Below are 20,155 nucleotides of genomic sequence, written 5' to 3'. Positions count from 1 at the left end.
TGTGCCCTGCCCTGGGTCCTGACTCTATGCTATCACTCTCCCAAGATCCCGGCCTCAAGCCCAGACATAACTCCTTGCCTGCCCATGGCCCCATCCTGTCCACCTGGCTGCGCACCATCCCCACACGGGTCCCAGCCAGTCTCCATGAAGACCCCAGGATTGCTGGGTGGTGGCAACACAGGGATGGGGCCAGAGGCAGAGCTGCAATTTGTTCTGCACATGCCTCTTCCTGTGGAACCAGCACCTGTTGCAGGAGTGAGTGCTGGTAGTAGATCACTGTTCTGCCCTCGGCTCTGGCCTCACACTGTCACTGCCTCACAATCCTAGCCCCAGTCCTGCCCACCTACCCCTTCCCAGATGCCACTCCCCACCCACCGACATCCCCATCACAACCACCTGGCTGAGCATGGAGCAGCGCCACTTAAGGAGTTTTGGTAAGTTGTTGTGAAGGGAAGAGGGAGGAAGGTGGCGCTGACCCAGCCCATGACAGCTCACCAACACTCCCTATGTGGCCTGGAGGCCCAAATAATTGCCCACCCCTGATCTAGCAGCAGGCAGAAGGCACGTGTAAATGTGACTGTACCTTTTGCCAGCTGCTGCACTTTCCCCATGTTTGCATGGCTACTATAGTGAAGCCATATAAAGCTGCCAGAAACTCTGTGGATGTGAACTCATACTGATGACTTTCTTGTAGCAGCTGCGAGAGCAAGGTCTCTTCTAAGACCTTCCTAGTGTAGGTATAATTTGTAGGTATAATAAACTGATCAGTAATACTAATATTAGCCCATCTACCTATCCTTACACATATAACAATATTTCTCCATATTACAGCATATCTGGTCTGCTGTTTTCTGGGAACATATTGCACGAGTCCCTTTTCAAGTATAAGTTTACATTTGAAAGTAATTACAGGGAAATTCATTTCACCATCATAAATAGAAACTAAACTAGAATCATTCGATGACTAATCATAATATCCATGTCATGCTTTTCCCTTCCCTATCCCCCTAGTCCTTTCCCACCAATCTATTTTCTTTAATTATGTTTTTATATTTACATATATAATTTTATTTCTATATTGATAATTCCATGGGAGTCTTTTACAATATAAAAGTTGTGTCTGAATATAGTTATGTCTGTATGACTATTTAATATTCCAAGTACAAATGGGAATGACTAAACAAATTTATAAAGCTTCTAATATAGGTTTTATACAGTTGTTCTTCTGACAATAGTATTAAAAAAAAAAGCCAATAGATAATTGCTTCAGGAAAATGTATTTACTGTACTCATCCAATTATTTTTACCTTAAATTGTCCATTCTACAAAATAGAACAAGTACAAATTGTAGACACTGTATGCCCGCCTCTGCTCGACCAGGCGCTCTCGAGCTGCCTTCGCTCAGGCGGCCGTTCTAGCTGGCCCCGAGCCTACGAGAGGGCCCCGGGAGGTACCTCGGGTGGTGTCGGGAGGCCCCCTAACCTCGCCTGCCACGACTTCGGATGGAACCTCAGTGGTGGGGGTCTCCGTTGGCGCTGCCTCCCGGGGTCATTACGCCTTCGGCAGGCACTCACGGGGCTCCAACCTCCCCTACACCCTGGCCAATTGCCACCTGCTGCTGCGGGTCTTCCTGTGGCCTTCCTTTGGCGACCCCGCCACGTTTTCAGTCCTGTGCCTCCCAGTGGTCCCCACTCCAGGGATCCAAGCTTCCCAGGCTGAAATCCGCCTTGAGGGTCTCACACCCCCTGATTCCCTGCTGCCCCTAGCCTATACTGACCCGAGGCCACCGTAACACAAAACGAGAGAGCCTAAAGGAAAGCAAACAACAAAACAGAAAGTCAAGCCCTTCTACCACGCCTAGCCTGGGACCTGAGCCAGGTGCCTAAGCCCCAACTGACGGGCTGCCCTGGCTCCAAGTCTGTCGGGTGGCTTAAGGCCACCGACTTCCCCGGTTGTCTACACTCCGGGCCCGTGGCTCCCGCTCTCTGGGAGTCTCGTATCCGGTGTTCTCTCCCTCGCCGGGTCCGCTGCCGGTTCCTCCGCTGGCCCGTCTGTCGGCGCTCTCACCAGGTCCGCAGCCGGTTTCCTCACCGGCTATGCCACCTGCTCTCCTACTGGCACCGTAGCCAGTTCCTTCTCTAGTCGTACTGCCGATGTCGTCTCCACCCTCTCCGTCGGCTCCTTTAAGAGCACAGCTCTGGCTGCTGTAGCTGCGGCTTCCTCTACTAGCTCCTTTACTGAGGCGGCTCTCACCGACGCTGCTGCCACTGCCGTTCTCGCCACCGCTGCTGTTGCCTCGACTTTCCCCGTCACGCCGGGTACATGGGCCCCGCAGGCACGGGTCCCACTCTCGGGATTCCCTGCGGGCTTTCCCCACTTCTGGCCCTGCTCCGCTTCCGGGGCCACCTTTTATTCCTGCCGGGTGGCATCTCCTGCTGACGTCGCCCGGCCCCAGCTGGATATGAGCGCAGCTTACAAATCGCGCCGGCGGTTTTCCCGTTCATGTGTCCCTGCTCCCTCTGGCTTCTGCGTGGGGTAAGTAAGCGGTTACTTCCCCCCTGGTTTTGCCCCATGGTTCCCTTCTAACCCCGGCATCCCTGGGACACACTGTAAAGCATGAAACAATGTATATTTTAGCAGCTGAAATTCCTTTTCTTTAACATCCAGATGGTGAAAATCTGTCTAGAGTAGACTCATTTCTGTCTACTTATCTAACCTCTTTCATGGGTCTTAGTATGGCAAGAAATTCTCCATGAGCAGACTCAGCACCCCATTTAAATGAGAATCTCTATCAGAACAGAGAAACAACATATACTGCAATGCAAAAATCCCTATTCATTTGTGTCTATAGAGCAGAAGCATTTCTAATGTGCCTATTATGATAATTTCTAGGATCCCAATTAGCAAAGGTACATAAGAACACAATCAAGTCCATGGCTTAGATAGCCTCAGGCAGGGGGTTAGACTAAATGGCCTCTGGAGGTCCCTTCTAGCCTGACTTCTCTATGATTCTATGATCACACTTATGAGCTGATCCCAGGCCTGTTGAATAGGGCTGTGTGAAGCTTCAGTAGCTGATTCAACTTGGAGGAGATTCGGCCCAATTTGGGGACCAAATCTCCGAATTCAAATTGAATTGGGAGACCAAGTAAAAGCTCTGAATCAATTCAAAAAGCTTCGGAAAAGATTCAGCCAATTCAGAGATTCAGCCATAGACTAAACGGGCAGCTGACAGCTGCCTCCAGCTGGTAAGTCTGTTGACTTTGGGGGAGGGAAGGGGCATGGCGAAGGGAGGGATTAGGGCTGGGACAAGCTGTGCAGCCAGGGCGGGGGGGGGGCATGTTACTTGGGGAGCGGGGTGCAGGCTCTGCCCTGCTGCTGCTTGCTGCTGCTTGCCCAACCAGGGCAGGAGAGAGGCGGGATGCAATGCTGCTTACTCTAGGATGAAAAGGGCAAGTGGCAGCAGGGCATAGCCCCTGCTCCTAGCGCTGCCACACCTGCATCCCATACCCCCCCACACTGTCTGCCAAGCAGTGAGAGGGCAGAACCCCCACTCCCAGTGCTGATGTGGGTGCAGCAGTGCTGGGAGTGGGGGGCTATGCCCTGCTGCTGCCCAGAGCAAGCAAGTTGCGGCTGTATCATGCCCCACCACCTGCGCTGGCTGAGCAAGGAGCAGGACAGCAGAGCCCCTGCAGCTCCCTGCACTGGGGCAGAGGCAGGCACAGCTGGAGGAGCCACAGGAGAAGCCCCCATGGCTGCCCTACCCTGCCTGTCCCCATCCCCCACCTGGCCCAGCCTAGTCCTGGCACTTTAAAAAAAAGGGGAAAAAAGCCCTGCATTCACCAGCTCGGGCAGTAGCCATCAGGGCCTCTGAGGGCTCATGGCAGAGTGCCCCCATGCAACATGGGGTAGTGGGGGGCAACGGAGATCACCCACCAACCTGGCACCTGCGCAACAGCTGCCTCATGGCATGGGTGCAGTGGAGCTCAGCAGGGCACTACGTGCTGTCTGGGAGCTGAAGCAGCTACAGCAGTCACACAGAGCCTGGTACCAGTCAGCCCCAGCAGCTCCAGCTCCAAGACAGTGCTGCACCCATGCCATGGGGCAGCTGTTGTGTGGGTACCAAGCAGGGGGGTGATCCTCACTGCCCCTCACTGTCCCTTGTTACATGGGGGGGGTCTGCCACAAGCCCCCAATATCCGCTGCCACAGTGGGCAAGTGTGGAGCTTTTTTTTTTTTTTCTTTAATTGCCGGGATGCTGGAGCCAGGTGGGGCATCCATTGGGGCAGGGCTAGGCAGGGCGGGGGTGGGGGGTAGGCTCTGCCACATGGCCCCAGAGCCCCTGCAACTGCTTCTACTGCCAGTGAGTGCATTTTTTGTTGGGTTTTTTTGTTTTTGTTTTTTGTTTTATTCCTGGTCTGCTGGGGCCAGGTGGGGGAGCCATCAGAGGTCGGTGCTCTCAAGTGGGTGCTGCATGAGGGGGCTCTGCCAGGAGGACCCAGAGCCCCCACAGCCCCTGCTGCAGCTGGTGAGTGCAGGGCACTTTTTTTGTTTGTTTTTTGTTCATTTTTTTAATTGCCAGGACTAGGCTGGGGGCAGGCAGGGCAGCCATGGGGACTTCTCCCACAGCTTCCTCCACCCAGGGAGAGGAAGGCATAGCTGGAGGAGCCACCCAGCTGTGCCTGCCTCTCCCCGGCCAATCCAAATCACCAAATCTCTCCAAATCAGCACTGAATCTTCCGAAGCTGATTCGGCCAAATCAATTCAGGACAGTGATCCAAATTGGCCAAATTCAAATCAAATACTTCCCTATTCACATAGGCCTACTGTTGGAATTAATGTATTTATTTCTACTGACCTTAAGCACATTTAGATAAGGCCCTGAAGCACATGTTACATTTTAAAAATGTGCTTTTAGAATCCTATAATCATAATATCATAGAAAAGAGGAGGGGGCTATAGGAGGCCATCTAGTCCAACCCTCTGATTAAGGCAGAATCATCCCTGCCTAAAACCTCTTAGCCAAGTGTCTATCTAACCTGCTCTTGAAAATTTCCAGGAATGGAGATTCTATATCCCCTCTAGGAAGTCTGTTCCAATATTCTGCCTTCACAGTAAGAAAGTTTTTCTAACCTGTATTTCCTTTGCTGCAATGTAAGAACATTTTTCCTTGTCTTGCCTCCTATAGCCACAGACCACTTTTCAGGTATTTGAAGGCTATTTTTACATCCTCCCTTCAGTCTTCCCCAGACTAAGTAATCCTAGTTAATCCACCTTTTCCTCTTAAACCATGTTTCCTAGACCTCTAATCATTTCCACTGCTCTCTACCAGAGTCTTACTTAAAGTGCAGAGCCCAAAGATGGATACAGTCCTGCAGGTGGGCCTCATCAGTGACAAACAGAGTGGAAGGATCACTTCCCTTGACTTCTCAAGGGACACTCCTACTAATACTGCCCAGTATTCTATCAGCAACAAAAGTACACTGTTGTCTCAAAAGGACCCCCAAAGTCCTTTTCTGCAGCTTAGTCTTTAACTGTACCTGTGAATATTCTGTCCCAAGTGAAGGAATTTATTTCTGATGTACTTGTAGAATGCCTTTTTAATTGATTTTTACATCCCTAAGTAGTTGTATCTCAATTTTTGCCTCGGGTCTTCCTGATTTTCTCCCTGCATGTCCATGCAGTACTCCTATATTCCACCACAATAGTATATATTTTGAAGGATTTCCTTTTGAGTTTCAAGTCATTGAAACATTTCTGTTTAGCCAGGCTGGTATCTTGCTGTATTTCCTATCTTTCCTTCACATTCAGTTAGCTTACTCCGGTGCCCTTAATAGTTTAAATCATGTTTACATTCTATTTGAGCTAAAGCAAAGATCCTTTAGAAGATGAAACAGAGTGTAGCTAGTGGGATACTATTTGTGAGATGAATTATTTTTTTCATTACATTTTCAATGATACAAGCAGTGGAAGTATAAGTAAAATATTATGAGACTTATAAAGTTACTATAAAAATCAATATGCATCAAGTGAAACAATGCACGTGGTTTTAATTTTGGAGGGATTTATAATATTTTACTGCTAAAACTGATGCAACAATTCCTGTAAGATAAATAGTGATCCAAAAATCATCCGTACAACTGAAGTATTGAGAGTTCATCTTTTTCATTGATGTACATCATAAATTCTTTCAAAAAGCCTGGGGTTGCACTGAATAAGCAACCTGAATGAACATATTTCATACTTGCTTTTCTTTCTTCTCCATATGAGACAACCTGCACAGTAGGCACTGAAATACTAGAGAGCCTTTTCCCCATGCCTGCACAAACTATCAAAGGCAGTCTATGATAATATGTGGTTAGCATATTAATAACAACCAGCAGGATTGTAAAGTATTTTCAGAAGTACATTTGCTTAAGAGAGAATTGTTACTTGTTTGTAATTATGAATTCTTTATTTCTTTTAATCTTGCAATGGCTGCATACATTCAGACTGATGGGTTTCTTCAGAGGGCTCTGAGGGTGCCATTTATGAATTTTCTCATAAAAAGAATTTGGTTTTAGTATGGTTCAAAACCTGAGGGCCTCTCAAACCTTATGATGGTGGCAGCCCCCCTTAGTTAGTGCTGCCACCACCACCACAGGTCAGAGTCTTCCCGGCTGGCCAGCCCCCCAACTGGGAAGAGCCCAGCCCCAGCCCACAGCTGCAGCCTGCCCTGCCTCATCCACCCTGCATACAGATCCCATGCCCTCCTGGGGTGCATGCCCCCCTCGCTACACCCTCCTGATGAGCTGCTCACAGATCTGTCCTGCCCCAGCTCAGCTGCACTTCCTCCCTCACCACTGCAGCAGCTGCCCACACTGCCCTGAGTTTGTGGGGGGACATGTGCCCCCCTAGCTGTGTGCAGCAGAGGTAGCCGTCATTGAAGGCTGGACTTTGCACCCTGAGCCCCACTGCAGCTGGTCCAGGGGTGGCCAAACACCAGGTGCATCCTGCCGCTGAGCTGAGCTGCACCTGCATGTGGCCAACTGCAGTGGGGCTCAAGGCAGAGTAGCAGCCACCTCCACCTCCTCCACCCCACACAGAGGTGGGGAATCAGGTGCCCCCAGGTTCTCTGGTGAGGTGTGCCCAGTGGTGGGATCCCCCCCAGATGACACTCCCGGTTCCAATCTTTCCACCACCCAGCAAGGCTGGAGCCCCACTTACCTTCTCCTGCTCTTGGCTGGGCTGCACCATGCCTCCCTCACCATAGGGGCATTGGCAATGCATAGGGGGTGCATGTGGGTGCATGTGCACCCACTGAGATTAGCAGTGCACCCCCTGAGAGAAGTACTGATGTCACTGCCAGCAGCGCCTGTGGGCAGTCACCGCTTGCCACCCCCCCTCCCTCACCACCAAGCTCAGTGCGGCCACCTGCAGGAGCTCTCCACTCACTGCTACCATGCCCCTGCCACTGTCACTGCTGCCACCACCTGCGGGCAGTTACCATGCCCCCCAGCCTCCAGGGGCATGTGTCACTCATGTGCGGGGGCCTCAATCTGGCCCCCGCCTCTTTACATCCCCAAACTGACCTGCTGGGCTGGGGGATGGGGGGGCACACATGCCCAGCCCCGCTCCCAGCTCAGGATTGACTAAAAGAAGCTCCCTGATCAACTGGTGGATCATGATTGATTGATTGGGTACCACTGTCATAGAAACTTTCTCAGTCTGAGGGTCTCAAATGTATAGCAACACTGCCCATTCCATATAATTTAAAAAGGGTTTAAGGTGGTAAAATGAGGCTGGTTCTAGGTCCCAGGATATTTTTCCTTCAAATGGAAATATTATACTGTTAATAAACATATTAGTGCTTCAATCACAGGAATTTTCTGCATTATCTAACCACTTCCATAATTAAAGATAAGCTACAACATTGTTTCTCATCTAAGGGCCCAACTCTCTGTCCTGGAGTATAATTCCACTTGAATTAACTGTTATCTACCAGGGGAGAAAATAAGGTTCTGAGATTATTTTTTTTAGTATATTATAAAAAGATAACCTAGATTTGCCTTTGGTTTGGAATTTGAATTTCTCTGAAATTTAGGAATGCTTGGACTGTAAGGTTTGCAATGTACAAAAATGTTATAAAAATATTTTGTAGAAATAAAAATTACCTACTCCGAAATTATCTGATGTTTTGCCTGTGTTCAGTTTACTGGAGCTTTGTTTCAAAAAGAGTTTTTCCGCCCCTTTGCCCTAATTGTTTTCAGCACATGTATCCAACTTTATTCAAATTCTATGAATTGCTTTAAATGACTATGCTGTGCGTTTGCCATACAAATGTATTATGAAAAATACTTTTAGATTATAGGCCAAAGCCTACTCTCAAAGTCTCAGGAACACCCCTACTGACCTCCACTGGACCTGAACCTGTCATGCACTTCAGAGGACAAAATTTAGCCCAGTAAATTTGATTCTTTGATCTTCACAAAATTCTCTAAGTAAACAGATGAGAGATGGGGAGGGGGCAACTGTACCTCTTGCAAACAGCTGATGAATTGTAATATGGGATAATTATTTCCAAAACATGGTCCACAGGACACTTTTTGCTGGCTTCATAGTATCCATGAGAAGCAGCCAGCATGAATAATATGTTAGTTATATATCTTTTCTAAAATGTTCACCAGTGAGGGAGTTAACAAAGCTGGCATTAATAACATGAACAGCTAGACGTTATTATGTTGAATGGGGAAATCCACATCTATTGGACCAGACTGGTTATCTGAGGACTCATAAAGGCAATGATTAAATTACATAATATCACTCAAGAAATGCTACCATAGTATTGAATCTCCCTACCACAATCTTCTGCCTACAAGCACAAAGACAAGAGTGCAGTGACATGACCAATACTGACATACTGAAGCTGATAGCATCAGAAAGCATAGCAAAGGGTATAGTTCAAAACTGACCAGCTCATAATCTTTACCCTTATTTATTTTCACCACCTTCTCCATCTTATATAAGAGCTGAGGAAACATTTCTTATTAAAGGTGGGGCTTTTTTTCAAAGATATTTCCAAAATGACCAACCTGTCTCAGTGCAATTAGTATCTAAAATACATGTAGAATTATTGTTCTTGACACTAATTATGCCAATTGAATTTCTACTTGTCTAATCTTTGTGCTAGAAATATAGGCCATGAAATCTCTAGTGAACTAAATGTGTGACTCAGTACACAATTGCTCAATAAAAATGAATGGTGACTCATGCAGCATAAATATACTGAAGATTCAGCACACAAAAAATGATTCACATACTTTGAGTCCAAACATATTATCTTTATATTTGAGGAGCAAGACAGGAAGAAATATTTCTTTAGCACTTCCCACACCTATGTCTGTGGTGATATAAATCTAGATTTTTTTGTCTACTTGATGTTAAAAGGACATAATTAAGTCTGGAAGGATTAAAATTAGACTGCCTAAAATTAGACTTCCTTTTTGGTTCATAAGCAGTTACATGGCATCAGTCCTAGTGACCGTCTTAATGTCCCTCAACTTTGGGTCAAGTTTTTATTTGACTCTATATCAGTTTAAATCCAAAATAACTTCATTGACCACAACTGAGCTGAATTTACATTAGGATGGCTGAGCAAAGCATCTGACCATATTTATCTGTTTTATTCTTATGACCACCTAAGATATTAAAATATTTGAAAATTCTGCTGACCAAAAAAAGTCTTAGTCTGCAAAGAGTGTAATGATGAGCACACTGGGTCGCTCTAAGAACAAAATGTCAGACCAACATGCATAAGAATATTCCTCCCTATGAAGAAATCTGCTTGAATTTGATGGAAAGTGGAAAAAGAAGCAATCTGGAAGTTCAGCCATGTTATGACTTTCAGTTTAGTGCCTGACTGTTTTCTCATAAAAATGATAGCTCAAAAGCATATTGAAATTTCTGATGTACAATGTATTGGACATTTAAATATTGGACCTGCCAATTTTAAGTAAAAAAATCACTTAAATTTACTATTTCAAATCCCTGCCCTTCCTACAGCAATAGATAATCACATGTTCTTAAGCTCAGTACATTCTCAACTATTCAAATCATACTGATGTGTGATCCTTACACAAAATGCATCTACTGTCTAAATGTATCTACTGTCTAACACACAAATGAATATGTTCAGATGAGACAATATGCTCACAACAACATGATATAGAAATGATCTGTAAACAAGTTTTCCACAGCTATTATATTTTAATCTCCAGCCATTTATATCCCTCATTCAATGCTCATAATTTTGCTATCTAGTCATCTCAATAACCTTTTCTCACACTTTGTTAATGCTTTGGAGGGAGGAGTGTATCGAGGAGGTCAACCAAAGGCTCTGAAGATGGTGTCACCATGTGGACTTTGGATACCTCGAGCTTGGTGCACACTTTAGCCATAGTGTCCTCCACACCAGGGACATCATTCATCTCATGAGCAGAGAAAAGAAGCTCTTCACCACAAGAGTCACTGGCTTGTTGCACAGGGCTTTAAACTAGGCACGTCTTGGGGCCGGGGAGAAGGTTCCACTGTAGAAGCAGAATCCACTAGCTACAATGACAGGAGGGCATTCAAACCATAGATGTTCATATGGGTTCTAGCATCTTGAGGCTGAGACATCATGACAGAAAACCTGAGGTGACTAAGAGAAAGCTCAGATGCCTTTATGGGAATGCCAGAAGCATGGGAAATAAACTGGAGGAACTGGCACTCTTTCTGGCTGATGAGGAATTTGACTTGATTGGGTTGACAGACCTGGTGAAATGATACGCATGACTGGGCAGTTAATATTAAGGGTGTGGTGGACTTACCGATACAGCCCAGCACACCTAGGCTCAGAGAATCTTCATTATGATTAGCAGAGCCCACCCACCAATCAGGTAATGCTAGGAAGGGGCTTGCCCTGCCCCTGCCCCTGCCTCTGCCCCTGCCCAGGTGGGGCAGGGGAGGAGAACTCCAGACCTGGTTGTAGCCTGCTCTCTGCAGGTCCGACAACACTCCAGGGTGGAGCCTCTGGAGTGAATAAAAGGAGCTGCATGCCCAGCATGTAGCAGACACACTGAGGGATGGAGAAGAGGATGGGCAAAGAAGAGCTGGTATGAGCTGGTCAGCAGGCAGAACCAACACCCTGAAGAGCCCGAAGATGCCTCTTCGTGAGTGGGAGCAGTGAGCGGCTGTGTCTCCAGCTCCGCCGTGGGGAACCCAGTGTCGGTGCATGGCTCGGTGCACGGAGCACAGAGCCTGGGAACTGTGTGAGGTGGTTCAGGTCTGCAACCCCTGGCGAGTGGCTGGGACCACAGTGCATGCAGTGGTGCATGGAGCCCAGATCCTGGGAGCTGCATGTGGCAGCTCAGGTCTGCAATCCCTGGCAAGCAGCCAGGGAACTCAGTGTAGGTGGCACTGCATGGAGCTAGACCCTGGAGTGAATAAAACTGCTTGAGGTATCTCAGGTCTGCAGCCACCAGCATTAGACTAGTGGCTTGATGCAGGCAATGCTGCCCGGAGAGTCCAGGAGTGGATTAATTCCTGGCGCTGCGCGAGGCGGCCCAGGCCTCCAACCCCCAGCAGAGCCCTCAGTGCATGCAACACTGCACAGGACTCCCTATGGGCAGCAGCCCAAGGGGAGCCTGTGGCTCAACAGGCCTCTCCTGTGAGGTGCAGCTCAGCCAAAGGGACAAGGACCACCCATCCAGGCCCTGGAGTTGTGAGTTATTGAGGAGGGGATTCCCACAGGGGAGGGGAGCTACCCCGGCTGTGAGACAGTTTATCCTCAGGGCAGCTTGAGCTAACCAGTTGTTGAGGTGCCTTATATTTTGTGGGAAAATGGCCACACTCTGTGATACTGTGCCTTATATTTTGTGGACATTTTAACTTTATACCTAAGTAGTTTACTAGAGTGTTATATATAAACTTCTTAAGGGACAGTGCTGGAACCCCTTCCCTAATGTTTATACATACTTACCTATACTTGCCTCTGTATATTTGTGTTTTGACTGTTGTTTAATAGACCTTTTGTTTAATCAGATTTGGATTCGGCTGATTCAGGGGACAGTGATTCGATCTGGTGTTTCGAATCACTGTCCCAATTCGATTTGGCTGAATCTTATTCAGAGATTCAGAGATTTGAGCTGGGGAGCAGAGGGGATTGGGGGGGGCTGGCAGGGGTCCTCCCATGGTCCCTTCCCCCCTCCCTAGGAGTGGCTCCCTGCTGCAGCTCCCTGCTGCAGCCACTGGGGACTGTCCAAATCGCCGAAGCTCTCCGAATCTTTTCCGAAGATTCAGAGCGCTTTGAATCAATTTTGACCTTGAAATTGGTCCCCTAATTCAATTCAGATTTGGAGATTCAGCCACCAAATTGGGCCGAAACTCCTCCACATCGACTCACCACCCAAAGCTTTGCACAGCCCTATTGTTTAATTGTATTTATACGTGCTCACCTGTACTTAACAGTTGTTTGTTTATTTTAGATCAACTGTCTATCAAAACATTGTTTGGGGTGACCTGGAGGGGTGTAATCTTTCAGCCTTTATCTGTAGGACATAGTATAATTTTATACTGTAGGACATGATAATTTTATATTTATATATATATGCTTATTAATAGAAATTCTCTTAATTTGTGTATATATTAATAAATCTACATATAGTTAAGTATCTCTTGTCCTGGCCTGACTTTATAGGGAGTAGAGTGATCTGGCCTGCATATTGCAGATCCCTCCCTCCCTACCACCCATCCCTTCTATCTGGAGAGGAGAGCACAGTATTTGGGTACACCCGGGTTACAAGGGTTACAGGCTTCATAGGAAGGATCAGATTGGGAAGAAAGGAGGAGGTGTGGCCAATTCAAGAGGCTCATTGGAGAGGCCCTCTGCAACCGACATTTGGACAATCTGGGTGTGCAGAAACAATGCAGACAATTCTCATGGCTCAAAAACAGGCGATCCCCACACAGGCAAAAAGTAGAAAGAGAGCCAGGAGACCTGCTTGTCTCACCAGCGATATTAGGGAGCTATTGAAAAAGAAAAAAGTAGTGTATATGCAATAGAGGAATGACTCAGCAACCAGGGAGAAATACACCTCATTGCCAGGGCCTGCAGATACAAGACATGGAAAGTTAAGGCAGGCCAGGAGATCAAAAAGGCAACCAGTAAAAAAAGAACAACAAAAAGTCCTTCTACAGGTACATAGAGAGCAATAAAAAAAAATTGGCCTGCACTGTGGGACCTCTACAGAATACACAGGGGCAGACCACAGTTGATGCACATGAAAAGGCAGAATTCCTGAATACATACTTTGCATCAGTATTCCTGAAACCCAATGGGGGCTGCTCATCTGATCAGAGGCCCAGGGAACAAGGGGAAGGTAACAACTTAAACAGAATCAGCCCAGAATAGGTGAAGGAACTTTACAATATTTGGACATCTTCAAGTTCACTGGACCAGATGACCTGCACCGAAGAGTCCTAAAAGAATAGCCAAACGTATAGAAGCACCATTGGCCAAGCTATTTGAACTCAGGAGTGGTCCCAGATGACTGGAAGAGGGCCAATGTGGTGCCCATCTTTAAGAAAGGGAAGAGGGATGACCCAGAAAACTACAGACCAGTCAATCTGACTTTAGTCCCAGGTAAAATCTTAGAAAAGTTGGTTAAGGAGGCCATCAACTACAAGCTGGTAACTGATGGGCTACTAAACAGCAACTAGTATGTCTTTTTCAAGGGCAGATCATGCCTGACAAACCTTGGGTCCTTCTACAACCAGGTCACTAACCATCTGGACAAGAGACACGAGGTTGACGTCATCTACTTAGACTTCATGTGTAGATTAATATGACTGTGTCTCTTATGGGATTCTCTCTAACAAACTGGAGAGTAATGGACTGGACCAATCTACAGTGAGGTGGGTGAACAACTGGCTCAGAGGCCGCTCCCAGAGAATGGTGATAGATGGTATGGCTTCATCCTGGAGGGCCATCTCCAGTGGGGTTCCCCAGGGATCAGTGCCCACGCTATTCAATATATTCATTAACCATTTGGATGAAGGGGTAGAAAGTGCAATGCTTAAGTTTGCAGATGACACCAAGCTGTGGGGAAACATGGGCACACCAGAGGATAGGGCAAAGATCCAGGAGGACCTTAGCAACTAGACTTATGGGTGGAACAAACTCAGATGAGGTTTAACAGGGAGAAGTGCAAGGTCCTTCACCTGGGTAGGAAGAACCCTCACCACAACTATAAAATGAGCTGTGGTCTACCAGCTGGCACAACATATGAATGAGACCTGGGGGTCATGATTGACTGGAAGATGAATATGACCCAACAGTGCGACAAGGCTGCTAAAAGGGCCAATAAAACTCTGGCATGCATCAGCTGCTGTGTGGCAAACAGATCCAGGGAGGTATTCCTCCTTCTCTATTCAGTGTTGGTGAGGCCTCACCTGGAGTACTGTACCCAGTTCTGGTCACCACACTTTAAGAAGGACATGGATAAGCTCGAGAGGGTATAAAGAAGGGCCACCCATTTGATTAAGGGCATGGAGGATAGGCCCTATGAGGAGAGACTCTGGGAACTGGGCCTGTTCAGCCTGAGTAAGAGAAGGCTGAGAGGTGACTTGATAGCTGCCTACATGTATCTCAGGGGGGAGCATCAAAAACTAGGACAGCAACTATTCAGGAGGGCACCTCAAGGGAGGACAAGGACCAATGGGCATAAACTAATAGAGGATAAACTTAGGTTAGATATAAGGAAAAACTTCTTCTCTGTAAGGGTCATCTGGAACACTCACTCAGCAGAAGTGGTGCAGTTACCCTCCTTGCAGATATTCAAGAGAAGGCTGGACAGGCACCTTGCCATGCTCATCTGAGCCCAATAATTCCTGTGCATGCCTTGAAGGGAGTGTACAGCTCCCTTCCAGTTCTATGATTCCCCTGTGGTCTTTGGGCACATCTACACATGCTGCTACGTCACCGTAGCATTGTTGCTACAGCAATGTACTGTTGGCTAGCACAAACAGTGATTCTGATGCTACATCACCATAGCAACAAGCTACCTCACTATAATGTATTGCTATGGTGACGTAGCTGGTAAAAATAACTGAGTGTTGCTGGGATGCTGCAGTAAGTGATGGTGCGGTAACAACTGTGCCATGAGGGACATGTGTAGTTGCACTCTTTGAGTAGAAAATATCTCATCAACTTAAATATCTTAATAGCTATCTTAATAGCCCATTATGGTAAAAAAAAACTACAGTTTTTTTTTTTTTTACCATAAATTAATAACAGGCACATGAACATGACATTGGTTAGAAACATGAGGATACTGAATCATTGTCCTTTGAGATCAATCAAAAGACTCCCACGGTGCATCTAGATGAGCCCTGATGTGCCTCCTGCCATGTCTCAAAGCAGTTTGAGATGTGGCAAGAGGCACGCTGGGAACAAAAAACATTCCCTGTGCTGCATATTTTCAGCGCAGGATCAAAATTTAAAATAAAATTTAAAATAAAAATAAAACCCCAGAAAAAAGGGAGTCTGTGGACCATGCGGGGGGGGCGCTGTGTGTCCTGCATGGGGACATGTAGGCCCTGTGGGAGCGCATGAGGGCCTTGTGGGGGAGCTGTGGGCCCTGTGGGTGGGACAGTCCTTTGCTGTGCAGGGGGGGCTACACCCTATAGGGGGGCAGGGGACCCACCCTTCCTGAGCAGTCCCCTCCTCACAGACCCCCACAGTCCACCCACACCTACCGACACGCCCCATGCCCCCCACATCCCTCTCCACACATACATCTCCCCACACCGCTTCCTTCTCCACTCCTGCAAACCCCACATCCCCTCATCACACACCCAGTGTTCCCAGCTGCCAGACAGATTGAGAACTGCTGGCAGGAGCTGTGGCTGCAGAGGCAGCTGTCCCCGCATCCTAGTTAGTGAGGGGGTCAGGGGGAACTCTAATTGTTCTATGATAAGAAAACCAAAAACAAACATCAAAACTTACAGATATTTAAAAAAATTGTTTTTATGATGATAGAGATACTGGTTGGCTTCCAAATTGCTTTAAAATTGTAAATATATCAATAAAACATTGCCCAACTGATCTGTCTGTCTGTCTGTCTGTCTGTCTGTCTGTCTGTCTGTCTGTCTGTCTGTCTGTCTGTCTGTCTGTCTGTCTGTCTCTCTCTCTCTATATATATATAGTGGTCTTTTCCTTTAATTGTGGAAGAACATGGATTTTGGGATATTTTAAAGAGTGAATTTGGGCTGTTTTATCAGAGATTTTGCAGTTTTTAAACAGAGAACACCAGAATTCCTGCTAGTGAGGCAAGCAGCAGGACCCGGGCAGAGAAGCCTGCTCAAGGCTAGCACCCAGGACCCAGCTGGAGGTAGCTGACCTCATGGCCACTTGGGGCCAGGAAGATATACTCTAACAGTTCAAAGCAGGCTACCACACTAAGAACATCTTCTGGGTGATAGCTGCCCAGGTGGCAGAGCAGCGGCACATATGGCAGCAGTGCTACACAAAGACCAACTTTGCAGCCACAGCCCACTGGCAGCTGGCCCAGAGGTGCAGATGCCTCTACTGTGGCCATGCAGTCTCCATTCAGATCTGGCAGGCATGCAGCTTTGAGGCCACATGCTGTCACAGGTGGCAACAGGTCATAGCCAGGCAGCAACCCCCACTGCCAAACTGCTTCAGTAGGTAGGGGGTGCAGGCAACTATCAGTTAGGGCTGCTTCACCAGTCCATCTGGCACAAGGGGTAGTGTCCCCAGATACCAATTGGCTGGACCTCAGAAGCTCCTGAGACAAAGGAGCTCCTGAGTTGCTTGCCAGGCCTGGTTTTTATACTCCTGGAGCCAGCACAGGGCAGGTTTTTATACTGCTGGGGCCAGCACAGGTGCTGGCCCCAGGCTCTACTCCCACTAGCCGCAGATCTGGGAGGAGCTGGGCAGGGTTGTTTTTCCCCAAGTGACACAATTTGTTCCACACCAAAGTGCATGAATGGGCATGTGCACTGAGGCAAAGATCCCCGGCTTAAATTTGTGCTACTCCTATTTGAGCTGCTGCAAGCACATGTTCCTGCATGTGTGGATGCACCCCCCCAGGGCTTTTGTTCAGTCCTTGCAGCCCAAAAGTGTATTGTTAAGAAGCATCACAGACCTTTTTGAAATAAGTTAGCCCTAAATAAGAAACCTGTTTCCTGATCCAAAATGTATTTATCTTCATGGTTTATAATGCAGTCCAATGCTCCACCTACTGATAAGTAGTAAAAAATACAAAGGCTTGCTGATGGACATTTCTTCTGTCAATCTCACAATAAAACACATTAGAGGTTGCTGGAAAAGTCATTCTAGGGCACTGACAGATATGCAAGCCCATGCTCTAACTCATGACGCTTTACATAAAGCTCCTAACCTGATGGGGTTGGGGGAAAGGAGCCTGCCTGCAGGAGCCTGAGGAACCTGCTGGTAGCTGAGGAGCTGGTCTTCTCCCCCAGCCCTGCCCCCTCATCCCACCTCCTAGTTCTGTGGCTGTCTGAAGGAAGAGATGGAGGATAGGGGAGTGGGCTTGAGCTGCTGGCTGGGGTTTGTCCGGCCTGAGCTGGATGGGGGTGACTGGAGGGGCGGAGCTATGAGGTGGCATCCAATCTACCCACCCCTTCTAGCTCAGGTTGGGCAAACCATTGGAGAGCTCACTCCCCCTCCCCATCCCTGCTTCCTTCCTGCCTACAGCCCTGGAGGCAGGGCTGGGCTACATCAGCCCAGCCCCAATCATGCAACAGATTAACCCTAGGAAACACAAATTTCTTAAGGCAGTCCAACATGGGGCACATTCACTTGATTCCACATTTCATGAGGGTTAAATTGTCACATGATCAGCCACTTTAAAAGCACTCTATAGCTGTGCATGTGTGTCACAGCACAGCTGTAAAGCGCTTTCAGGGGGCCAACTGCAAGACAAACATGATTTCTATCTGCGCCCTTCTTTGGTCAATCTCACAATAAAACACATTAGAGATGTTGCTGAAAAAGTCATTTGCAATTAGCATGTATGGGAAAAAAGTGCTCAACAGTGCATAAAGTCACTTTTTCTAGGGTCATCCCCTTGCTAAACATACTATTAAAAATGTAAAAAGAGGGGAAGACAGAGATCAGCTATCTAATATAAGAGCCCAACTCCGGAACACCCCCCCACCCCACACACACATCCTCGTAGTGGCATTGAACATGAGTTCTCTGTGGCCTACCTGTCTCATTTCTTTGTAGTTATGGTGTTTAAAGTCAAGATTATCTGTGGTTGTCATTTCATTTCTTCTGTGATAATAGTTATTTGGATCTGTGAAAAGAAATATAAGAATTTGCATAGAGTTACAAATAATTTCCCAATGGAGAGAGGACCAATGAAAAAGCATGTCGGGAAACCACTTTAATCTCAACCTGATTCTCTTATGCATATGAAATGAAGTCTTTTTAAACAGCAAATGTTAACAAACAGCACTATGAAATGTTGCTAATTACCATACAAATCAACTCTTGCTAAACAAAACAGGAGCAAGTAAGCAGCAAAGTTATTATAAGAGAGACATCTGCTTGGCACTAACAGTGAATCTAAAGTAACAGAAGTCAAGGGGCATCTTGGGGCTTTGAAACCAGGAAATGATGTGTCAAATAGGTATAAGGCAAAAGGATGGTAATGGCATGTCAATGGAAAAAGCTCCAGGAGATGTTCTCATTCTACTAGAAGAATTAATTACTATATAGTTTCAGTAATTATTACTTCATTTATGAACATTTTCATAGTCTATGTACTTCCTGAAAAAATACTGGAACCACTGTTGGCAATAATAATTATTTCTCAGTAAATATTTTCTTAAATTCACTGAAGGAGTTTTGTGTCTTTTTTAGTTTAAAATGAGTGCAGTTCTGTCTTTAATTAATGGATATAATTTGCCCTGTTTGCTGTGACCAGTGCAAAAATTACACAACAGTTTGCAGGCCATCACCTATCTAATTAAACCCATGGGATGTCAATTAGTAAATTGGTGTCAAGGTTAAAATGAAGGGGAAATGAAAACCTGTGTTTCCTTGACTTTCCAGGTAAGCACACAGGCAATTCAGCTAAATAAAAGTCCAAGCTACCTAGACTCCTATATACAATATCCTATGCATGCTAAACATTTAATTTGTAATGTTATATGTTAAAGAGGTGCAAAGTAATTTTGAAAAATCAGAAACACTCCCAAATTTTAGGTATTGCTCATTTTTAGTAGGAAATTGTAACACTGGTTTTTGGAAGTTTCACCAAACTCTAGAAGATCTGATTAGAAACTGTCTAGTTCGAAACAGAAAAAGCTGTTTCACTGATAAAAAATCAAGGACACAATGCTAAAAATGAAATTAAAGTGGAAAATATTCAAAATGAAAAGTTTGTCAATGTGTAAAACTGGTTCACAGGGAATATTTTGATCTAGACAAGAAGAAATTTCAGCTAGTAAGTAGGTAGCAGCTGCTTTTAACGATTACAAAATGAATATTTCCAATATTGTGACAGTATCAATAAAGCATATAAGCAGTACATGCATTATTATGCCTGGCATGCCAGGAAATGATTTAAGACTAATACAATCTTATAAAAATGAAAATCTTATAAACAATTCAAGCTTTTTCCCACTACTAATTCTATTTCATTATCCTGTTCTGCACCTCCATGTTCTAGCCCTCATCATCAGAAATGTTGAAATTTTGTTTCACTACAAGCATTAGAATAGTGTCATTAATATTTTATTCCATCAAAACCTGTCCACGCATTGCAGCTTCAAAACTCTCAACCTGCAACAAGATCACCTAACCTCAATTTGCTGTCCAACTGGCACGAATTCAAAACCCAGCCAAATGAACAGATATATATATATTCCTTCTCATGTGGCAATCAAGTGGCTTTTGACAAGTCAAGGGTGCTAAGTGCATGTTAAAGAATCATCTTCATTTTAAGTCCTTATTCATATATAACAGGGAGGAGAGGGAAAATAAGTAACTTTGTCTGGTAGTACTATAAAACAATGGTAATCCTTAATATTAAATCTTTTCAATGGCTCCTCATGTTGAAATATATCACATGCAAACAATGTA

The 20,155-nt window shown here is 46.1% G+C and overlaps 1 protein-coding gene across 1 annotated transcript in view; it reads right to left on the bottom strand.

Moving 5' to 3' along the window:
* The window catches only part of CPXM2 (carboxypeptidase X, M14 family member 2), a 157,472-nt gene that overhangs the window by 36,125 nt on the left and 101,192 nt on the right, over positions 1-20,155 (bottom strand). Inside the window, exon 7 of the mRNA XM_014600948.3 lies at positions 18,274-18,362. Within this exon, the coding sequence (XP_014456434.1) occupies positions 18,274-18,362 (89 nt within the window). The remainder of the gene's footprint in view (positions 1-18,273; positions 18,363-20,155) is intronic.

The sequence above is a fragment of the Alligator mississippiensis genome, chromosome 6, assembly GCF_030867095.1.
Source record: "Alligator mississippiensis isolate rAllMis1 chromosome 6, rAllMis1, whole genome shotgun sequence".
Taxonomy (NCBI): Eukaryota; Metazoa; Chordata; order Crocodylia; family Alligatoridae; genus Alligator; species Alligator mississippiensis.
The sequence above is the reverse complement of the archived record's forward strand: the minus strand, read 5'-3'. Positions and strand labels throughout refer to the sequence as shown.